This window comes from Scleropages formosus, chromosome 16, assembly GCF_900964775.1.
Source record: "Scleropages formosus chromosome 16, fSclFor1.1, whole genome shotgun sequence".
In the NCBI taxonomy this organism is placed as follows: domain Eukaryota; kingdom Metazoa; phylum Chordata; class Actinopteri; order Osteoglossiformes; family Osteoglossidae; genus Scleropages; species Scleropages formosus.
This window is the reverse complement of record NC_041821.1, coordinates 7,698,650-7,720,199: the sequence shown is the minus strand read 5'-3', so window position 1 is coordinate 7,720,199 and position 21,550 is coordinate 7,698,650. Positions and strand designations below refer to the sequence as shown.

The following is a 21,550-nucleotide window of genomic DNA, read 5'->3' as shown; positions in this document are numbered from 1 at the left end:
GTGGAGGGTGTTCCCAAACGTTATGCAAAGTGTGCGTTGGAGGCGGTCCGAAATGCGTGCGTGCTCCAAGGGCGAGCGCGTGCCCTCTAGCGTGCAGTCGAGGCCTACGGGAGTGTAAGAAATAACGTGGTGTGGTGAATAATTCGTTGTCCCCGTTGCAGTTTTATCACAGGCAACTGATCAGTATTAGACACATGTGTGCAGCTGGGCGCTTTAAACGCACCCAATTGCGGAGTAAACACCTTAACTCAAAAGTACGGCAGCTATAATACTGTAGTCGGTTGAACTTGAATCGACGACCTCAAGGTTGCAGCTCTGACTCCTCACAATCCCAACATTACTTGACAGCCAAACAACAAACGTTTCATAAATTGCGCTAGTATTGTGGTGTTTTACACCAAGAACGAATCCTCGAGAGTTTTGTAAAAGAAAGGTTCCTGCTGGCCTGTAGGGTTTAAGCTGACAAAGGAAAATTGTTATTGGTTAGTTCCTAAAAGAAGCGGGAACCGTTATTGGGGGCACCATATATAACGGGGGCTTTTTTTTCGCGCGAACGCAGACGAGGTTCCGCGGTGTGAAGTGAGTTTGTGACACGAGCAACTGTTCCTAATAAACTCTTTGTTTGCACACTTCAAGTGTTCCAGTGCTTTGTTTCAGGGAAACCTCCAAAGAACGGTGTACCTTCCTTTTCGGACACCACAAGTATAACTTTTGTTTAAATTTGGGATCATTATATTTATTCATCCATCTCAGCCCCCAATTCTGAACCTCATGGAAAAACAACACACAGGTGTCTCAAAGAAAGCAGAGTGGTTTTATTTTGGTGCTGTACATAAACATGAATAAATCAGTGACAACAATGGATTGCTTAGAGAGAGACACACACACACACACACACACACACACACACACACACACACACACACACACACTTGCTTTCACACATAGCAGGCCTGTTCGGAAAGCTTAAACTCATGCGCACATACAAGCTGCCTGAGACCGCTTCCCGGGTTGCAATGTCATACAGCAAACTCATTTTTAAGGCTGAATTTGCAGAAAACACGTCTTTCTGTTGTACATTCAGCGACAGCAGAACCTAAAAATGGAATTGCATTGAAGAAATACTCAGGGAAGGTTTCCTTGCCACAGCAGAACCAAGCTCCTTCCAAGTCTATTTCAAAGAAATGTGACACTCGGTCTGGTATTTTGGGTAAAGCCACTGAAAAACTGATAAAAGCGAAACTGTTCTATTGCAGAGGCTATTTGCACCAATGCTGTTGTGAAGAGAGGTGAAATCCAGGTTATGAACACAAAGTTAAAAATCCCTTTTGAAAATCACATGATCAAAGCCATGAACAGTCAACTGTAGACTTTATTTTTAGCTCGGAAACTTACCGCGTCTTCATTCCCTTGTGACCGATGACTTTCATTTCATTATTCCAGCAAAACCCCGTCTAAACCACTGATACCTGGACTGTTATTCCATTTCTTTTCATCAGATCAGACTAGTCAAAATCATAAAAATTACAGAAGGCAGTTCCGAAAGATTCCTGACGATTTGTCCCATTTTGTCCGTTCTTTAAATAACCTCATTCTGACTGAAGCACACCATACAGTACGGTCTCGGTCCTGAGAGGCTCACAGTAGACATGTAAAAGCAATCACACATCCACAACTGACCCCTTAACAAGCATTCAAATAAACTCACACAATCTGAGTCCTTTCTTCAATTCGGCAGTCAATGAACTTCCCAGGGAATTGGTGGGAAAAAAGTAGAAATTACACAGATTTTGTGTTATGAAGAGTCCCGTAGCCTAAGTGTATATAAGCTGTATAACCAGAATGGTGGCGTCCAAAGGATGATGCCCAGAAATTGTAATTAATACGTATTAATAACATCTAGCAACAATGGAGGGAGATTAACTGTAATAGAAGTGTCAGTAAAAGTCTACAAGTATCGTCATGGGAAGACAACCCATAGGAATAAGTCTGACTCAGCAAATGTGAGGTCTGTGCTATCTATGGCACAACACACCCAAACACATGTACACTCACACAGCCCACAAAAGGGTCACCATGGAAACAAGGCTGTACATGATAGGACAGCATGCATGTCAGTAGAAATTCAGAAATATGTACCGCTCCCAAAAACTGCTCTTGAGAACACTGAACATATCGAGAGTTCATTGATAAAATACTGACTGGTCAAGATAAAGGACATTTAGTGTCAATGAAGAACTGATTTTCCTCTGGTGAGCGCATGAGAAGAATGCCACGGACCGTTTTACCGCAAACTCGAGCATCTCCTCTTCATCATGCAATTTTTGTTGTCTACACGTTGTTTTGAAGACCACATGATTAAGCTTATAAATGCACACATTTATTTTGGAAAACATCTGAGAGGGGGAAACTTTTCCAATTGCAAACTAATTCCAAAAACATACATAAAATTTTAGGAAGCTAATTTTCATGATCAAAATACGGGACGTAATTGTCGTATTTCACCCATGAAGTGCTTGCCTCAAACCCCACCTTGTGCGTGCAGTGATTCTACAGTACGCAGCGAAATACTGAGGGCTCCATTTTCAGTTTCGCATAAAAAACTATTTCTTAAATGGGCAGCTCAGTGTATATAAAGAATATAGTGATGTTCATCTTAATTTTCAGAAAAATAATCAGGCCACGTTCCCAACCCACCTACCGACGAATAAGCTCATGGTTGTTGGAAACGTCAAGGGTCAGCAACTGTGAATCACTGTGAAACTACGACGGGACAAAGGTGAGACGGTCAGCAGAGCTGCTGCCAGGTCACTCAACGGAGACTGTGGTGCAAGAAAGGGAGGGCAGGTCCTCTGACCAAAGGAAGTGCAGAAATCACATCACAGGTGAAGCCACAAACAACGACAAGCTCTCACAGGACCCTGCATGGCACGGCTATGGCAAGTTACTAGACAGGTAAGTGCAAAGACATCGCATCTCTTCAGGTGCACGATGGGCTCGGGCAGGTAGGACGAGGTCACTGTAGGTAGCGGTACACCTTGAAGCAATGGTTCCCAGAATCCGCTACCACAACGTGCCCATCTGAAGTGAGGGCTAAGCCTTGCGGGCCATAAAGAGGGTCCGCGGACGTGTTGATGTAGGACAGGAAGGAGCCACTTCCGTCAAACACCTGTTCCCAGGGACAGCAGAAAAAGAGGGGGAAAGCATCAAAATTGTGCCACTCATTCATAACACTGAGCCAAGCAACATCAGAGAAAATCAGAAATTTAAATAACTGAATTTTCATTCACGTTAATTTAGTATGGGACGGCTGGTAGTGTAGTGGTTAGAACCGATGCCTTTGAACCCAAAGGTTGCAGGCTCCAACCTCACCTCCAGCTGTAGTACCTTGAGCAAGGTACTTACCCTAAATTGCTCCAGTAAAAATTACCCAGCCGTATAAATGGGTAAATAATTGTAAGTAGTTTAACACTGTATGTTGCTTTGGAGAAAAAAGTGTCAAGTAAATCAATACTGTACAATAGCAATTTGTCATATTTCTTCACTAATTTCACATTAAAATAATACTAATATAGAATATGAACACACTACACTTTTATATTTTCATGCTGCACTATTATTTTCACTATCATGTGTAAATCTGTTTTCTTTTGCTTTTTTCTGCACCACAAGAAGCACATTTCCGCCTGTTCGCCACTGTAAAAAAAGTAACTTGAACAGAATTACAAATAAAGAGTTCTCTAAACAGGGGGTGTGGTGGCACAGCAGGTTTGGCCAGGCCCTGCTCTCCAGTGGCTCTGGGGTTCAAGCCCCGCTTGGGGTGCCTTGTGACAGACTGGCGTCCCGTCCTGGGTGTGTCCCCTCCCCCTCTAGCCTTGCGCCCCGTGTTAAGCTCCGGCTGACCGCGACCCCGCTTGGGACAAGCAGTTTCAGACAACGTGTGTGTGTGTGTGAGTTCTGTAAATAAAACAATATTTTCATAAATAAAACAGTGGCTGACAGACCCAGTGACGATGTCACTAAGAAAAATGGTGCCTTGTACAGCGCAGCCAGCCAGAGTTATATCATACAGCAGGTAGAGTTGTCCTTAGATGTTACACCTAGATGTCAGGACTTGAAAATAATATAAGGTTGACAGAACGGACATCATATGTCTGCGTTGTCACAAATGGAGGACCACCTGTATCAAAAGTGCACAACTCTATTTATTTTTAAAAACTGCACCGGGGCGGGGAATAGGTAAGACGCACCTGTATCCGACTGTTGCCCCAGTCCGCCACAATGATGTTGCCATTGCTGTCCACTGCCACCCCCGTGGGGGCATTGAACTGGCCATTTCCCTCCCCGTTGGAGCCGAACTTCAACACAAATTCCCCCTCGGCGCTGAACACCTGCACACATCCGCCGCACAGAGAATGAATGTTGTATCTTCCTTACAACCGTGTACCCGTTACACTGCATGCGCTGGAAACAACCGCTGAGCTCCATTTAAAAATAAAAGTATATACACAAACTGTGCCATGTTTAACCATATAAAGATGTATTCTTACCTTGACAGAATGATTATGGAAGTCTGTGATGATGATTTCATTGTTATGATTGACTGCTGCAAAATGTGGGCCTAAGAATAAGGAGATAAAATAAATTAGGACACTACCATTTATATTAATTGACTAATGACTTTATGAACAATTTAGTAAATTTTGAATTTTTTTTTTCTTTTAAATAAATGCATCACTATATAGAAGCCTACCAGCTTTTAATTTACATTTATTCATGTAGCTGTTCTCAGAAGTGACTTATACTGTGAATGTTAGAGTTATTTACCCATTTATACAGCTGGGTAATTTTTACTGGAGCAAAGCAGGGTAAGTACCTTGCTCAAGGGTACTACAGCTGCAGGTGGGGAATGAACCTGAGACCTTTGGATCCAAAGGCAGCACTCTAACCACTACGCTAGCAGCTGCACACAACACGACATGGTTTCAACATTTCATGACATGTTTTCAAGGTTTCATCTTGATGTTGCGATGAGTGAACTTAGTTCTGTGACTTACTGTGATCAAGATTCTCTCCTCTATGAACCTTTGACCTGTTTATCAAAAGCTCACGTAGTTTAGATATCTAACTTGCAAAAACTGGGCCGATCACAGCATCACAGCTTGAACAGAACTTGCACAACCTATGAATATGCCCACATGCATGAACATATATGCATATGCAGACAGGAGCACTGCAGAGCCTGAAAACGGAGGGCAAACTCTTCAGGAAGTCAGGAGAGGCATCCGCAGAAGGGACAGTTCCAGGTCAATATAGAAAGGTGCACAGGGAACCTTCTAGAGGTTGTATTACATTGGGTGATGCTGGTGGGCTGCGTTGACCACGCGCCAGTGACATTTGAATTAGAATGAAGAGGCAAAAAAGGAGCATTTATGTATTGCCATCAACAATACCTGCAAACTGCTTGTCTCCATTTCCACGGCTACCAAACTTGGTGACAATCTTGCCATTGGGCTGGAAGATGAAGACGCAGCAGGCCTTGTTGTCCACCACAATGATGTGGCCGTTGCGGTCCACCGACACCCCTTTGGGTCCCATGAGCTTCCCTGAGCCAATCTTCGTCTGTAGTGTGGGGGGGAAAAAAAAAAAAAAAAAAACCTTGAACAGTTCATGCGCCATTTCACAGCTACAGGTTGATGGTACAGCCATGGCCTTCTGGGTGCAAACTCACCTTGAACTTCCCATCACTTGAGAAGATGCTGACCCACTTGTTGTCATAGTCTGCGATGATGATGTCACCACTGGGGTGGACCGCCACGCCTGTTGGCCGCTGCAGCTGGCCAGGAGATCGTCCTCGAACACCAAACCGACTTTTAAATTGTCCATCGTTGGAAAATATCTGCCAACGGCCAGACAAAGCAATAAAAAACAGCTGGTAGCGTAGTGGTTAGGGCTGCTGTCTTTGAACCCAGAGGTTGCAGGTTCGATCTCCGGCTGTAGTACCCCTGAGCAAGGTACTTACCCTAAATTACTCCAGAAGAATTACCCAGCTGTATAAATGGGTAAATAATTATGACCTTGACACTAAGTCACTTAGGGTAAAAACATAAGCTAAATGAAAAAATGTTTTAAAAAATACAATACTGACCTGATCAAAGTCAACACATTGTTAACTGCTTTATATCCTATACACTTCATATCCTATACCTATATGCAATTATTCATTCATTTACGTACCATTTTCTCCGTTGTGACTTTGAACGCCAAGCTTATTTTTACCCAGTTACACAGCTGGGTAATTTTGAACGCATCAATTCAGGGAAAGTACTTCATTCGAGGCACTACGGTAGGAGCAGGGATCCGAATCCAGCCACTTTGCTTGTGCGCTGACGGCTCTAACTATTGCACTACCCGCCACACCCACCTGTCTCCCTGAGGCCAAGTCACATCATTTAGCTAGGCTGAAAATGTGATTTACAGGAAGGAAAATCATGGAATTGTGACAGACCCCAATATTCCAATATAAGAAAGTTTCCATTGTGCGGGAACATCAAAGGGCACCAAGCATGATATCATAATGGGCAAAGAGAGTTGAGGTGGAGCATCGGGCTGAAAAGAGTTCAGCGCTGGAGGTGCCGAGCACTTAGAAGCAGAAAATACAGTATTTCTGGATAAAAATGACCCAGGGTTTAGGTAAGGATAAAATATTATTTGTGTAATTGCTTCATTGTGGGACCGACCCACACTTTGACAAGGTGGTGTGTGTGAGAGAGCCGGAGCAGCGGGCGAACGCCGTCTGAATTCACAAAAGATTAAACTGCTGCTGAAATGTTTGGTGAACTTTATCAGCAGCGATAAATAAGTAATATGTTGCATACACATAAGTGTTACAGAGCTCGTGTTCCCTTACCTGAACGCACTGATTGTTACTGTCCGCTATCAAAATCTTGCCGAGCGAATTAGCCGCCACTCCCTGGAGGTTGGTAAACTCTCCTTTGTTTCGTCCCTTCGTCCCTGGAAAGCAAACAGCTCTTTGGCTCATTCCGTCTCAGGTCGCCACATAAAGCAAATGAGGGGAAACGAACGAAAAGGCAAAACCCGTTCCCATTTTTTTTTTTCCAGTGCGTATGAAAAAGAGCGACCTTACTGGATTGGCATGAAGGTAAATTAAGGCCTTTTATTTTGAATAAGCAGAGATGTGCTTCTCCACGTGAGGTTCCACACCGTGGAAATGATAGCACTAAATTATGGCACTGAAATAATATAATATGGCACTGAAATATCCCATACACTAACTCCACCAGGCCCGTTCTCACGCAGCACCTTGAATCTATAATAACTGGTTTATCAAGCCAGTCAGCCGAACATAACTAAAAATTAAATTTCATCCAATTGTGTAGCTTAAGTTCATTTTTATCTGGGATTTTTAACCATACAGGGATGATAGATGTATAGTTTATTAGTATTACACCCTAAGCAATGTTACAAAAAGGCTGCTAGGTCCACGGTTAGAAAAGGTAAGACTCCTGTTACAAAATACTGAAATATTACAAATATTTAAAACATGCAAATGTGTTTGTATACAGTTAATGCATGCAGAACCACAAAGGTAAATTCCCGGAGCCTTTACTGTTCTTGGCTAACATATTGATTCCGATTCTGAAAGTGATTCGGAAGCCGTGATCCAGCCTAATGAGATGTCATAAAAACTAAACCACATTTGATACCACTCAGTTGCAGAATAAAGATGGATCTTTCTAATTTGTTTACTCCTTTTTGCGATGCATTACCACCATATTCAAAACTTCAGTCACTTTGTGGAAAATTACCGACTCTGAAGATTAAATCGTCCTCTATGGGATTCTCTTTCCTCTTGCCGGAGCTGTACATGCTGGCAGGTCGCTTGATGGCCTTCTGCTTGACGTGGCCACTGCCGGGGGACTTGAGCCTCTTCTTGGCGCTGTCGGCGGAGGGCGAGATGTCCGCGGACTTGGTCCCCTTCACCTTGAAGGGACTGCCCTTGATGTGCTGGTCATAGAGGCGCAGAGACAAGACGAAGTTGCCCTCCTTGGGCACGGTGTAGAGGTACTCGTACGTGCCGTTCTTATTGTCCAGGATCTCCCCATCCGCCACGCTGCCATCGGGGGTGAAGATCTCGGCCGTCAGACTGGCGTTGCCCGTCTTGCACAGCTCGCCGTCCTTGTCCTTGGTGGTGATGGTGATGGAGGTGGGGTGACCCACTACGCACTGTCGCAGGCCCTCTCCGCTGGCCACTGTCTCGTAGGCCACGGCATTGGTGGTCACGATGGTGCCCAGGTTGTGGATGGACTTCTTCAGGCCCTCGGTCTCGATGTGCATGTCCAGCTGGTCGTTCTCCTGGGGGTGCAGAGGGTACTCTTGGCTGGCCAGCTCGCTCAGCCGCTCGCCCATCTGCTTCCTGACCAGCAGGACCTCCGTCTCGGAGCCGTGGCTCAGCGCCTGCTCCGTGAAGCTGCAGCTGCTGTTGATGCTCTCCTGGCCCTCCAGCAGGGTGTCCAGCTGGGCCTGCAGCACCTGCAGCACAGACAAGGACGCTGACCGGATGCTCGCGCACACAACAAAACAGTCTCGACAGCACTTGCAACACAGAGGCACTCCTGACATTTCTTCTCCTCAAGTTCTGACCTCGAAACTTTGGAGTCAAACTTTAGGTACCATTAAGGACTGCTAAGTAGTCTATCTGCAATCACTTACGACCATGTGACTCCAGCGAGATGCCAGGTCTAGTGACCTGCTCCATCAGCGGGTGCGTCCTGAGTGCCACTCTGTGATTAATGCTCCATCTGACCGCACCTCATGTAAGGAGTAAAGCCTTGGCACGGCGTGAAATGGACTGGCGATACAACCAACGAAGAGCATTTCCATGGTCTTTTGCCTTTCAGCTTTTTGTGTTTTTCTGGATTTTACCGTTTTTCACTATGCTTTTCACTAGTTTTTTTTAGGGGGGTTATCCTTTTTATTTGATCAGTTGTGGGTTCAATGGCAAAAGGGGCATCTGGGAATGTTTTGGGGCAGGAGTTAGGTGCTGTAAATAAAGTGGTGACTGCCAGGATCTCTGGGGGCACAGGGGTGGAGATTGTTTTTGTTTATAACTTGGCTTTGGGTTTTGGGTTTCAACCTCTCTCTCTCTCTTTCTCGGCTTTCTACGTCACTGGCTCACATGTTCCGGTTTTTGTTGTTTTTGATAACATAACAGACTGTATTCCGGGGGGGTTTGCGGTGGTGCAGCAGGCTTGGCCAGGGCCTGCTTCCCGGTAGGTCCGGGGCTCGAGTCCCGCCTGGGGTGCCTTGCGACAGACTAGCATCCCGTCCGGGGTGTGTGCGTGTGTATTCCCGGGGTTCCTTTTTTTTATTTTAGGGTAAAATTATTCAAGTGCCCATTTATAGTCATCACCTAGGATGTCAATATAACACAGAAGGATTTAAATAGTCTTGAATTAAATGAAAAATGTCTCTGTTCAATTGTGCACTGAAATCTTACTAGGAACTGTTACCTTTACTTCTTTTAGCTTTAATAATTCAGCGGTAGTACTATTCTCATACATCTTACATTCCTGGTTTATTTACAAAATCTAGCTTACTCCTGCACAGCTTTATAGGATATCTCCGGGAACATCAGAGCTGTGTTTACCTAAGGGGTCCCATTCTTTCGCCCATCTAAGGTTTTATGTTAGTTTGATGGGAATGTGACAGGATAAAGATATATCAGAAGCATGTTCAGCTAAAAAAAAAAAAAAAAAAAAAAAAAAAGTTGCTCATAAACACGATAAAATACCACTGTTTTCCCTAAGGTTTTCAAAAAACCAACAGGTACTATTACAATGCATTTATTAAAACACAATATGAACTGCTGAAACTATTTTTATCATCTCTGCACACGGAGAGGGCCTGCTGCATATACAGAAGTTCGTACCTTTTGCTTGAGGCCATAGTTGACCTCCAGCTCCATGAGAAGCACGCTCTTCCTCACGTTGAGCGTCTTCTGTAGCTCGTCGAAGGTGGAGTGGATGTCCTCCTCGATGGAGGACTTCTGGTTGGTGAGCTGCTGCAGGATCTCCGACAGGACCTGCAGGGCCAAGTCGATCTCCGGCAGCCTGGCGGTAGAAGCGGTGGTGGGAATGAGTTGGAGGGCATGCTCACCGCACCAAGACAGCCTCATCTACAAGTTCCAACTGGCCGACTTCCATCAGTCCCCATTCTGGTCTTTGGATGCGTTCCATAGCTAACGAGCAACTGCGTCCAACTACTTCATAATCCAAGAAAACCAAAAATTATGAAAGGTATGCATGTCGTGCGTGCATGTAGGAAACAGAAATCAGGTGTCGGATGAACTTAAGTCAGTTTACATGGCAAATATGGGCAGTGCAGGGTCACCGTGGGTGAGCTTACAGCATCACTCCACAAAGCTGCGAGTCAGAGTGATGCAGCGGGAGAGAAATACAGCATGGCAGCATTAGCCCTCTGTGAGAATCAAGTCTGACCTTCCCTTTGTCGCAGGAAGAAAAAAGACGACGGACTCGCGCGCTGTACTTGGCCGCAGCACCAGGGTTGTTTTACGGTGGAAAGTAACATCAGCTGTGCTTCTGTGTTTCATGGAAAAAAGACAACTACTCTGCAGCTCTGTGGTCTCTTAGACTTAAAAAAAGACATCCCACAAACATTAAAGACAGAATTTTAGCCTAGAAATCATGGAAATATCTGGTTTGCATCGTGCTATTTTACTTTGAGTAAATTTACATTAAATGTGTTTCCAGAACGGGCTTTGGACCACGGTGACCCTGACTTGGACAAGTGCTGAACCATACTGAGTGAGAGTGAGAGAGAGAAGGTACATTTACATTTATCTGACACCTTTCTTTCAAGTGGCTTCTAATGATTTGCCCATTTATACAAGAAGGTCATTTTACTTTCAATTTAGGGTAAGTACTTCGATGAAGGGTAATACAGGAGGACGTGGGATTCAAACCTAGGTTCTTTAAGTCCAAAGGCGGCGGTTCGAACCGCCACGCCACCTGCTGCCCCTTCTACTTCTGACTTTGCAAACCTGTCACAATTTGGTCAGCATGCGTGGCTTTGCGGAAGCAGCTTTCCGCCCAGTAGAAATAGCGGTTAACGTACACCCTTGGTGCCGAACACACCACCGTCTCCCAGAGGAGTCCGCACCTGCTTTTGACGGCATCCAGCTGGGCCTGCAGCGAGGCTTTGTGCTGCTCCACCACGTCTTTGAGCGGCACGGTCGGGTGTTCCACGTGCTCCCCGCTCGTGCACTCCTTACACATGGCCGTCTCACACGGGGGGCAGTAGAACTCCATGACCTGTCAACGGGGCGGCGGCGGATCCAGATCACATGATGCACACGCGATCGGACGTAAAGCTCTCGTCGGCACGTGCGAACACCACGCCCGCGAACACACACAAACACACATCATATGCAAGCTGTCATATGTGGTCCTTGCAAACTCCTTTCACACACACACTTTGCCTACATGCTAACCTCTTAGTTGCATAGAAATGGCGAGATGAAGTTAGCATCGCAACAAGAGAAGGGCTCGCAACAAAAAGAAGAAAGTGTGAAGGAGACACTTTCCAATAGTACCGCTGTCCTGCCAGTCTCTCGGTCAGTGCCGCTTTAGATATTAATCCTAAAAACGGCTATCTTTACTCATCGATCAGAACCGCGCGAACAAATACGCCGCCTGCCTCTCCGACCAGATGTCCAGGCTGCGTGGCCGGCCGACCCTGGTCTGGATAGACTGGATTATATTCTGCTAGGGCACAACTGGAAAAAAAATTAATACCAAGAGCAAATCCCGTCGGACTGTAAAAATAGAACAGTCGCTATAGAGACCGAACTGTCGATGCTGAGCCTTGTGGCGAGCGCGGATTCTCTGGGGAATGTGTGCAGCGTCACCCGATAGTCTCTTTCCACTGAAATGAATAAATTATAAATCAAAAAATAAATAAAATTTGCACTTCTTAGACCAGGAGATAGCAATATGCACAGCTGCAGGCTTTGGCTGAACAGCTGGGGAAATTTCTGATGAGAAGACCACGGGTGTGGGTATAAGAGCACAAAAACTGCTGGGAGGACAGCTTTTTTTCCCCCCCACAGGGTTCGAGTGAGTAAGGTGGTGGATGCCTTTACATTCTGAGCACTTACACTCCCCGCATGATTGGGGCAGGACAGCGGCCGCGCGGTGGCTCCGACGGCGACGGTGTCCCTTACGGCGCAGTCCTCGGCACAGCCGTCGGGGGTCCTCTGCAGCACGTCCATCAGGTTGGTGATGAAGAAGTTGCTCTGAAGGGCAGATACGCCCTTCTCGGGCAGGATGGACGTCTGACGGCACACGGGGCACGACAGAGTCAGACTGTGGGCAGGAATGTAGTTCTGGAGGCACCTGGACATCGGGAAGAGATTGGGGGGGGGGGGGGGGGGCAAGGGGCTGTTCATCATTCAGCAGATACACGCCACCACACATGGACAGGACAGATGATCCTGACAGGTTGTATCAAAGTCAGGCATCGACAAAAATTTGAGAAATTTCCTGTAGTATAGCATAATATTATATAACAATGATAATACAGCAACTATGATAATATAGTAATTATGATAATAAAGCAACAGTCCAATAACAACAACAACAAAACCCTGGAACCGGCTGTGACCGAGCTCATCTGCTGCTCAGCCCCCCCCGGCTCCCCACGGATGCCCATCCTTACCTTTCGCAGAAGGTATGCAGACACGGGAGAACCTTGGGGTTCTTGTAGCGATCCAGACATATACTACAGATCAGGAACTGCTTGTCGATCTGGCGAACCACAGGGCTGGGGATGCTGGTGGCTTCACTGGCCATCCTAGAACTGTGACATAGGCCTCCAGCCTGCTGTCAGCCTGCGCCCTGCGGAGAGAGGGGTGCGAGCTGCTCAGCAACACTCGCATATGGACGTGCGTTCACACGCAGAGGAAGACAGGGGTCTGAAGCACCTGTGGACCATGACATGATGTCCTGTAGCACTGGAGAATGATGGTCTGGAGCCCGAGACAGACGTAGGCTACGCAGCCCCGGTGCCACTTAATCTTTTGAATGCAACAGCATTTCCCGCCCACCGAGACCAAAGTCCACACGACGATACTTTAACCATGGTAGATAATTCATAGTATATATCATGTATTCTAGCCATTTTTTTAAATAATAAGATTTTTAAAATAATAATATTAAACGCAACACTAACATTTATTGCAGAGCTCTAATGACATTCAAAGCCGAATATATAGACAATACCTGAACTTAACAGAGAACGGTTTTATTATCTTGCATTGCAGAATAATAACATGATATTATACGCAATTATAGATATATTCTACATTGCTTATATTTTTATGCATCATCACAGGCGACATATCTAATCAAAAGCAAAAACTAAAAAATAAAAAAAACTGGAATGAACAACGACCTGAAAATCATCTAGCTGGAGGGTTCTTGTGGTGAACAACTGCTTTATGAACGCAGTGGATAAATAGTCCCCACCTTTGAAACAATCTCGAAATGACATACAGTACGCCGGCAGAATAATTCAAAGGATTTCAGAAACATTCATAATATAAACACTCCGTTCGCCTAAATCTGGTTCACTATACATTTTTATGCCATTGCCAGTGGGTTACCATCGCCGATCTGCTCAAATCCGAAGGACAGACGAACACACGCAATGAAATCTACAAATTCCCGCAGATTCCCAAACAGATCGATAAGGGTGTCACGTTAACGCGGTGCGATCGACAGCTTGCTGTGCGCGGATGCTTCTGCTACAGTTCCGGAGCAAGGCGACGCACCCCATACACGTGCTCGTCGTTTTAGAAGCGCTCGGTCCTTTCACGGCCACCCCGTGAGTCGACATGAGCCGCGGACCAGCAGCGCAAGAAAGGTAAGAAACTGCAGCAAAGGGAGACTAGAGGAGCACGACGGTGACCTTCCGGGCAGCGAAGCTTCACGTCCCGTCTAGCCGACGCGGCCCGGCGCGTCCAGACCGATCCCGACCCACTTCCAGGGTGGCCAACAGGACGAACACCCAGCGCCTCTACAAAAATGGGCTGGGGGGAGGGGGACGGTCGTTCTTCATCGAGGCTTTTAGCTGGACGCCGAGATGCTCCAGGGACCTGTTCACACTAAGAGCGTGAGGGATTAATATTTTATCACCCGACAGAACAGGGCACCGCAGTACCTTTGAGTCACACCTCACTGGACGACAGAGCAGGGTCCCGGGGTTCAGATGGGCCCTCCAGGCCCCGGGGACGGCGGGAAGGTTTGAGCGTGCAACCACCGGGCCACCTCAAACTAAATTATTGATCTTATTGGAAGGATCGGGGTACTTCCGAAGACTCATACAGAACTCAGCTACTAGGAAGTCACATGTTGAAAGGTACAGTGCATATTAATCAAGGCAAAACGTAACGTCTCGGTCTATAAGTAAAATAGTAAATATAAGGGGCTGCTCATTTTTCATAAAACCTGAGCGATTTGAGGTAGAAGGACACGTACCGTACCGGATTGGAAAAATAGACGTACCATTTTTCACGCTAAATTCCAGAGACGTTCTGATCTACAGCTTGGAAATTTGTTTTTCTTCTCGCATCCCGAAATACCTCGGTAAGTTGAGATGATATGAATTGCGGGTGAAGAAAGGGTCTGCTCCACGTTCTCGTGCTCACGCAAAGCAGCACGAGAGAGACCGGCTCACCGCTAGCAGGAAACCCTTCTGGGAGACCTTCAGTTACTAAAATATTTTCTGTGCCAGAAAAGCTCTGCTAAAAACAGGGGGAAAAAGATCACATTGCTATGGTAACAAGAACAAAGGTCTCCCACGTACATCTCGCTCGTTTCAATGGAGAACAGGATGATTTAAAAGTCCTCACACGACAACTGGTAAAAACAAAGAGAAGCTAAGTAACCGGCATGAAGCGAAAATGCAAAAGAAATAAAACCAGAAGAGTAAATAACTGGTTTTGATTAGAAAGGAACCTTGGATTATGGAGGAGGACACATGGAACCATGTCAAGCAAAGTAAACAGGGTAAGTTGCAAGCATTCCTGGAACTTGTGGTAAAGTTCTTTGCACCCTGCAGTCTGTGTGTGTGTGTGTGTGTGTGTGTGTGTGTGTGAGAGCGATCACTCAGGCCTCCCTGCAGAGTTCAAAATTACACTTACGTAACCAAAATCCCATCCAGATTACATCAAAACAAATCACAGACCCAAACTCATCTAAAGCCATGATGTCAGATGGCTCTACAGGAGGCGGGATGGTGTGGGGATAGGGGCGGGGGGGGGGGGCATCCACATCCTGCGCACCAAAAGGTCAGACCAAGCCCACAGACTAGGAGAACACGCATCACAACCTAGGCATCATGGGTAGTGACTCTCAGCATCAGCACAGCACTCCGGCTACACAGAAGAGCATCTTCAGCAACAGACTTGTCCAGTTGTGCCGTCTGCCGAACTACCCGTCCCTGCACCCAGCTACCTACCTACTTAACTATTTACCTAACTTCCTACCCCCATCTAACTAGCAACATACCCAACTTACTGTCTGCCAAACTCCCTACCTAGCTAGCTGCCCATCTACCTACCTAACAACCTTACTATCTACCTAGATTTCTACCTACTTACCTATTTACCCATCTACCCACCCACCCACCTATCTATCTCTCATCACACCCACCCACCCACCCAGTGTCACCATGACAACCCAAAACACTGATGGTTTGGACACAGCTTTCTTTCAGTGTTCCTTGTATAGGTGCAGAAGTGGGAGAGAAAAATGAGAGTCCACAACCGTATGGACTGACACAAGCGATAGGTGTTTTTCCTGGAACCCCCAAACCCCCAAACCCATCCACCATGGTCAGTCCTTTAGCCGGGTGCTTCTAATCATCCCTCACTGAGATGTATTTTTATAGGTGTGTCATCATACGCAATGGTGTATGCTCTCTGGCACAGAATACCAAGAGCAGAGAGACGGCGCAGGCCATGCTGGCATTCTTCAAATCAGGATTTAAATCTTTACCGGAAGCTTTGTTTCTCTCACCCCCCCCCCCCCCCCAACACGCTACCCGCACCCACTGCCCCCACTGCACTCAGCTTCCTAAGTGCCCTCTCCGCTCAGTTCACTGCAGCACGCCCTGCAAAGGACCCTGGGAAAGACACGGAGCAGCAAGCGCGGACGAGGTTGGCTGCCGTCACGGTAAAGCCGGCAAATGGGCGGGCGGCATCCCGAGCGGGTCAGGGATGCTAGGTAACAGGATTAGAAAGGCAGCCTGCTGACTCATGGAACGGGAGGGGGCTTCAGGTCCAGGCGCTGACAGCCATGCTTAGGGCTCTGCTCGCGCGCACACACACACACACACACACACACACACACACACTTTCTCAAGTCTCCAGTCTTGTGCTCTCACCACCATGTCCAGCCGTGCATTAAGTGAATCTTAAAAGTCTTTATCACAGAGAACCTCGCTCCACAACAAGTGCAAATAATCCGTCTTTAGACGAACCATCCATCTGAAACGAAAACATCCCATTAAATATGACAGCACTGGAAAAATATGCTTTTAATGGCAGCTGCACTTCTCCAGCATAATAATGTGTTAGGCATGACAAATGGCACATAATGACACGGAGCGCTGACGACGTAAAAGCCAAATGACGGCCAGGGCACCAGATGCGCGATACAAACTGCACCGCAGCCAGAGGTGAACAATATATGTGGAGGCACTGATATATGCAACTAAAAATAGAAAGAAAAAAAAAAATTTGAAAAATTTCTGAAAATGAAAAAAGTACAGTTGGACTGACAAAAAGTTCAGAAAGATCATGGCATGAAACAGCTATGGAGGGAAAAAGAAAACATGGAAAAAAATAATTTTAAATAATGAAATATTGTCATTTTTGTTACTGATTATAGGCTACGATTTAATTTGATATTCTTGCCGACTTGTATAAATTATAATTACGAGGGTGGGAATGTGTCTGAACACATCATAAACACGTAGTTATTGCTGGATGTGCCTGTGAAATCATAGAAGACAATTTATGCAAGACACATAAGGGTGAATCCTTCAGAGGGAAACTGTGAGCTGTGTGTGGGTGTGTGTGTTTGTGTGTGTGGGTGGGTGTGTGTGTTTGTGTGTGTGTCTGTGTATGACCTGCTGCAGGCAAAAGATAATGCAGTTGTGGATCCGCTCTCTACGTGACGGAGGACACAGACACTGCAGTCATCTCCACGTACATTTAAACCAGTCATTTCCTTTAGCTTATGGTCCTTTAGTCAAAACATGTCTTTTACTGCCTCTTTTACATATGCTCTATTTCTCCACATGGATTTCAACCTCTTATCATCATCATCATCATCATCATCATTATTATTTAGCAGACATTTTTGTTCCAGAGATATTACTAAGTCAGGTTTATACACTAAGCTGCTTAGAGTCCTTTACCGATTAATACAGTTGGGTAATTCAGGGATATTATAGCAAAAGTGGGGATTTGAACCCGGGTCAGTTGATTACAAGGCGACGGCTCTAACCAGCGCTTAACTTGCCGTTATAGAGACACACATAGCATCTTTACCCCCCCAATATGCCCATATTTCAGACATTTGGCAGGGTTTGTAACACCCCCGAGCACACCGCATGGGGAACATGTTCTGCAAGCAGGAAGTCACTTCACTCTCACTATAACTGGGATACAATGTGGCCCTTTGAGGCCCCACAGCGTTTCCAGGGTTCCAGCCCACACCCAGTGGCACTTCTCCCGGCACGTTCTTACTGCGTCATTCCTTCCGAGATACGCCACGCTGACGGAAGGAGTGTAACGGCAACACCCGAAGCCAGGGGCCAGAGAGTAACTCGAAGGGTGGGGCCAAGGAGCTTCGGTGCCGCGGCGGAGGGCCGAACCCCGGCAAAGCGGACACCCCCGCATCCGGCTGCATTCGCACCAATTTACCCTGCCGTACCGCTGCAGCTCCGCAGAACACGACGCCCCCCCCCCCCACCCCCAGCACCAAGGAGCTCCGCGGGAACAATGCTCCCGATCCCTCCTCCGCGCACAACCTGCGCAACATAATAATCCCGCTGCTTGGTTTACACCAAAAAGGTGAGATAATGCAAGTGCGAAAACACACTTTTAAAATTAGTACAATCGAGTCAATGTTTGCTCCTGACAGCAACGCAAATAGAGTGACTCTAGAAATAATTCCCCTCCCAGTTTTGTCCTTGGTGTACAGCGCTGTGTGTCCACTCTCGCTGTGACTGAGTGTATCCTCTGGTCCCCCTCTTCTCCCTTTTCCCCCAGCCTTCCCAGGAATTTCATTCGGGGGGAAGCTGGCGGCATAGTGGTTAGCGCTACTGCCTTGGCCCCAAAGATCACAGGGTCAAATCCCACCTCTGGCTGTAGTACCCCTCGAGCAAGGTCCTGCCTGAACCACTCGTCCCAGACAGGGTCACGGGGAACCGGAGCCTACCTGGCAACACAGGGCGTAAGGCCGGAGGGGGAGGGGACGCACCCGGGATGGGACGCCAGTCCGTCGCAAGGCACCCCAAGCGGGACTCGAACCCCAGACCCACCCGAGAGCAGGACCCGGTCCAACCCACTGCGCCACCGCACCACCGTGCCCCCCTTGAGCAAGGTACTTACCCCAAATTGCTCCAGTGAAATTACCCAGCTGCATAAATGGGTAAATAAATGTAGGCAGATTAACATAATAAGTCACTTTGGAAGAGAGTGTCAGTTTAACGAATAAATGCAATAAAATGTAGAAGTCAAAACACACCACACAGTGTGGTGAGGGCTGAAGGCAGCAGGAACCCAAGAGCTGCTGTGTGCTTTTACTACAGCCCCCGCCTAGGACTTTCTACCCTCACCGATACCAAAGCAAGTTTGGGAACCCCGGTGCCAGCCATCCCGTTACCGCGTCCGGTCTGAGACGGTCAGTTCTTTCCCGGCAGCCCGACGGCAACTGCCGCGACCTCGCGCTGTAAACCACGGTCGGGGGAATGCAGACCGCGGAACGGCATGGCTGCCTGCCGGGTCAACCGCACGAGACGTCCGACCCCGCTAACCAGCTTCCCTCGAACCCGCAGCCCAAAGGATGCAGAGCCTTTCTCGCACTGCTCGGCAGTTTGAGCTTACCCAGAATCCCACTGGGTAGTGCCACAAGACCTTTTCACAACCTTCCTCTAACCTCGACTGCTCACCCCGGCAGGAGCTCTGCATGCGGTCGGACCGACACGAGCCTCCAGGCGCCAACATGACGACAGGGACGCACAAAGACACACCCAGCGTCACTCATCTCACACGAACACACACTCGGCGTCACCTGTTGGGACCCTCAGCGTGTGCAATCTGCTCCAACGCCGCACCTCGGTGCCCTGAACGCTGCGGTAAAGGGGCAGGTTATATATTTGATGCAACATGAGCAGAAGACATTCATACGCGGGGGGAACCCCCTGTTCCATTCCAGCTGGACTGTGAAGAGAACATGGACGCTGGCGGTTCGGCGATATTCATGCGCTGCATTCGGAAGGAAACCTCAACTCCTTCTGCCACGACCGATGATGCCGTGGGCCAGACAAGGAAACCGAAGTTGACATCTACCGGCGTTCCCTCCGAGAACGACGCTTTGGCAGGAGCGACGGCATCCGGCGACAGGGTGCGCTCACCTCCGAGCGGGGTAAAAATACACTGCGAACCACTGCAAAGTACAGCCGCTCCTTCTCCATACCCCTCCCATTTACTGCACGACGGCAACATCCTATCAAGGTCCTGATCGGCCTCACAGCTAGAAATCGCAACCTCGCTAATAACTGCTCGCCCTAATCGTGGTGGTGCAGAGCCTGTCCCGGAAGCCCAGGCCACTAGGCACGGTTTACTATGGTAGGATGCGCAAGAGGGGTGGGGAGCCAGTGGTATTTGGACCCCCAGCGGTTTATTTATCTCCCTTTGCTTGTGATTGGGAGCTTTTTGCTTTCCTCTCCACTGTTGCCGGCTGATTTACAGCACTTATTTTCAAAAAAACTTGTTTGGTGCTCTGTGTCACTATGGTGGTGTCACTAAGCGGTCTGAACTGAATCAAACCGAACCTGAAAGACTGCAGGAAGTTAGCGTTGCGTATCCGACACGGCACATCACCCTGGTGAAAGGTGTCAGCTAAGCGGTACACGACCATCGTTGGACGTCGCTCTGATGAAAGTCAAAGGGCACCAGAGCAACCGGGATCATAATTGGGATCCCAGCTAGTTTCACTAAGATAAACTCATGACCAGCCACTATCCGCAGGGTTCGAGAACCCAAACACCAGCTTGCTTGCACTCGATATTTGCTGCCATCAAATGAGCTGCTGTGAGCCATCGATGGAATTTAAAAAAATAAAATAAAAAAAAAAATTTAACATCTAACCAGGACTCGACTCTCACTTTCGCCAAAAGACATTTTCACTGTTTCAGCAGTGAAAAAGAAATCACTGCCCAAAGGCATCATGGTGCACCTGGTCACCGGGCAACAGAGCAGCTGTGCCTCATAACCGCACACGTTACAAGTGTTATTCATTGCTAAAAGGCTGGAAACCCAAATGTCCTGCTGGCCAATGAAAATGAACAGTGGGACCAAGAGGCAAACTGGCACTTAATGGGATATAAATTGCTCGGATAAGACCAAAAATGGAGCAAAAATAATGTCTGTGCAGGGCACCGAAGCCGTGCATCAATAATATAGGGAAGAGCGCCTTGCTGGAGACCATTTAGACCTGAAGGCATCATATCAAAGCGTAGTTCTTTAATCTGGAAATGCAGATTTTTGATGTTTTGCTGTTTTATGATTCATTAGTGAGTTGGGAAACACACTTGAAACTGATGCATAAAAAAAGCCAACAGGAGTCGTGGTATTTCCGGATGCTCAGAATTCAGATCCTCAACCCTGCTGTTGAACCTTTGAGCACGGACCTCGCCTGATCTCCTCCAGCAAAAACACCCAGCAGCACATGTGGATAAAATCTGCAAGGCACCATATTTCTTATTGACTCAGTCAGTGTGTCTATGAGCAACTGAGATTTTTTTTTATTTATTATTTATTTACAAAACCCTTGTTTTATTTACAGAATGTTTCGTTTGTCATTCAACATACTTTTTTGCGGTGTCCAGACAGCGGAGAAGTGAATATTCTGGTGGGTGGAGCAAAGAAAAAGCAAAAGAAAACAGATTTATGGCGCTGCAAATAACAGTGCAGTACGAAAACATAACTATTATGTTATTATTATATATTAGTATTAATTGAACATGAATAATACGTGAAATTAATGAATAAATACAGCAAGCATTAACACAAGCCAATTGTTTACATATTGTTAGGGTTTATATAGTAGAGCTCAAGGGGGTTTTCGACTCGCAACGAGGCTGTCGGAACGAAACCCCATCGTAAGGCGAGGCCCACCTGCGTTACACGTCAAGTCAAACACGCTTGCGGCAC

At 47.0% G+C, this 21,550-nt stretch overlaps 1 protein-coding gene across 3 annotated transcripts in view; it reads right to left on the bottom strand.

The window, feature by feature from the left end:
* Nucleotides 1-795: 795 nt before the first annotated feature.
* The window catches only part of trim2a (tripartite motif containing 2a), a 29,893-nt gene continuing 9,138 nt past the window's right edge, over nt 796-21,550 (bottom strand). For 2 of the 3 annotated variants that reach the window (XM_018736058.2, XM_018736057.2), the window contains exons 2-12: nt 12,760-12,938; nt 12,200-12,437; nt 11,203-11,354; nt 9,953-10,133; nt 7,830-8,553; nt 6,911-7,014; nt 5,732-5,899; nt 5,454-5,622; nt 4,551-4,621; nt 4,251-4,391; nt 796-3,169 (exon numbers count right to left, since the gene is read on the bottom strand). In XM_018736058.2, coding sequence (XP_018591574.1) covers nt 3,017-3,169; nt 4,251-4,391; nt 4,551-4,621; nt 5,454-5,622; nt 5,732-5,899; nt 6,911-7,014; nt 7,830-8,553; nt 9,953-10,133; nt 11,203-11,354; nt 12,200-12,437; nt 12,760-12,893 — 2,235 coding nt within the window. In that variant the 5' untranslated portion in view covers nt 12,894-12,938 and the 3' untranslated portion in view covers nt 796-3,016. Of the gene's footprint in view, nt 3,170-4,250; nt 4,392-4,550; nt 4,622-5,453; nt 5,623-5,731; nt 5,900-6,910; nt 7,015-7,829; nt 8,554-9,952; nt 10,134-11,202; nt 11,355-12,199; nt 12,438-12,759; nt 12,939-14,606; nt 14,626-21,550 lie in introns of those variants that run through there. The other variant, XM_018736059.2, reaches the window with a different exon arrangement.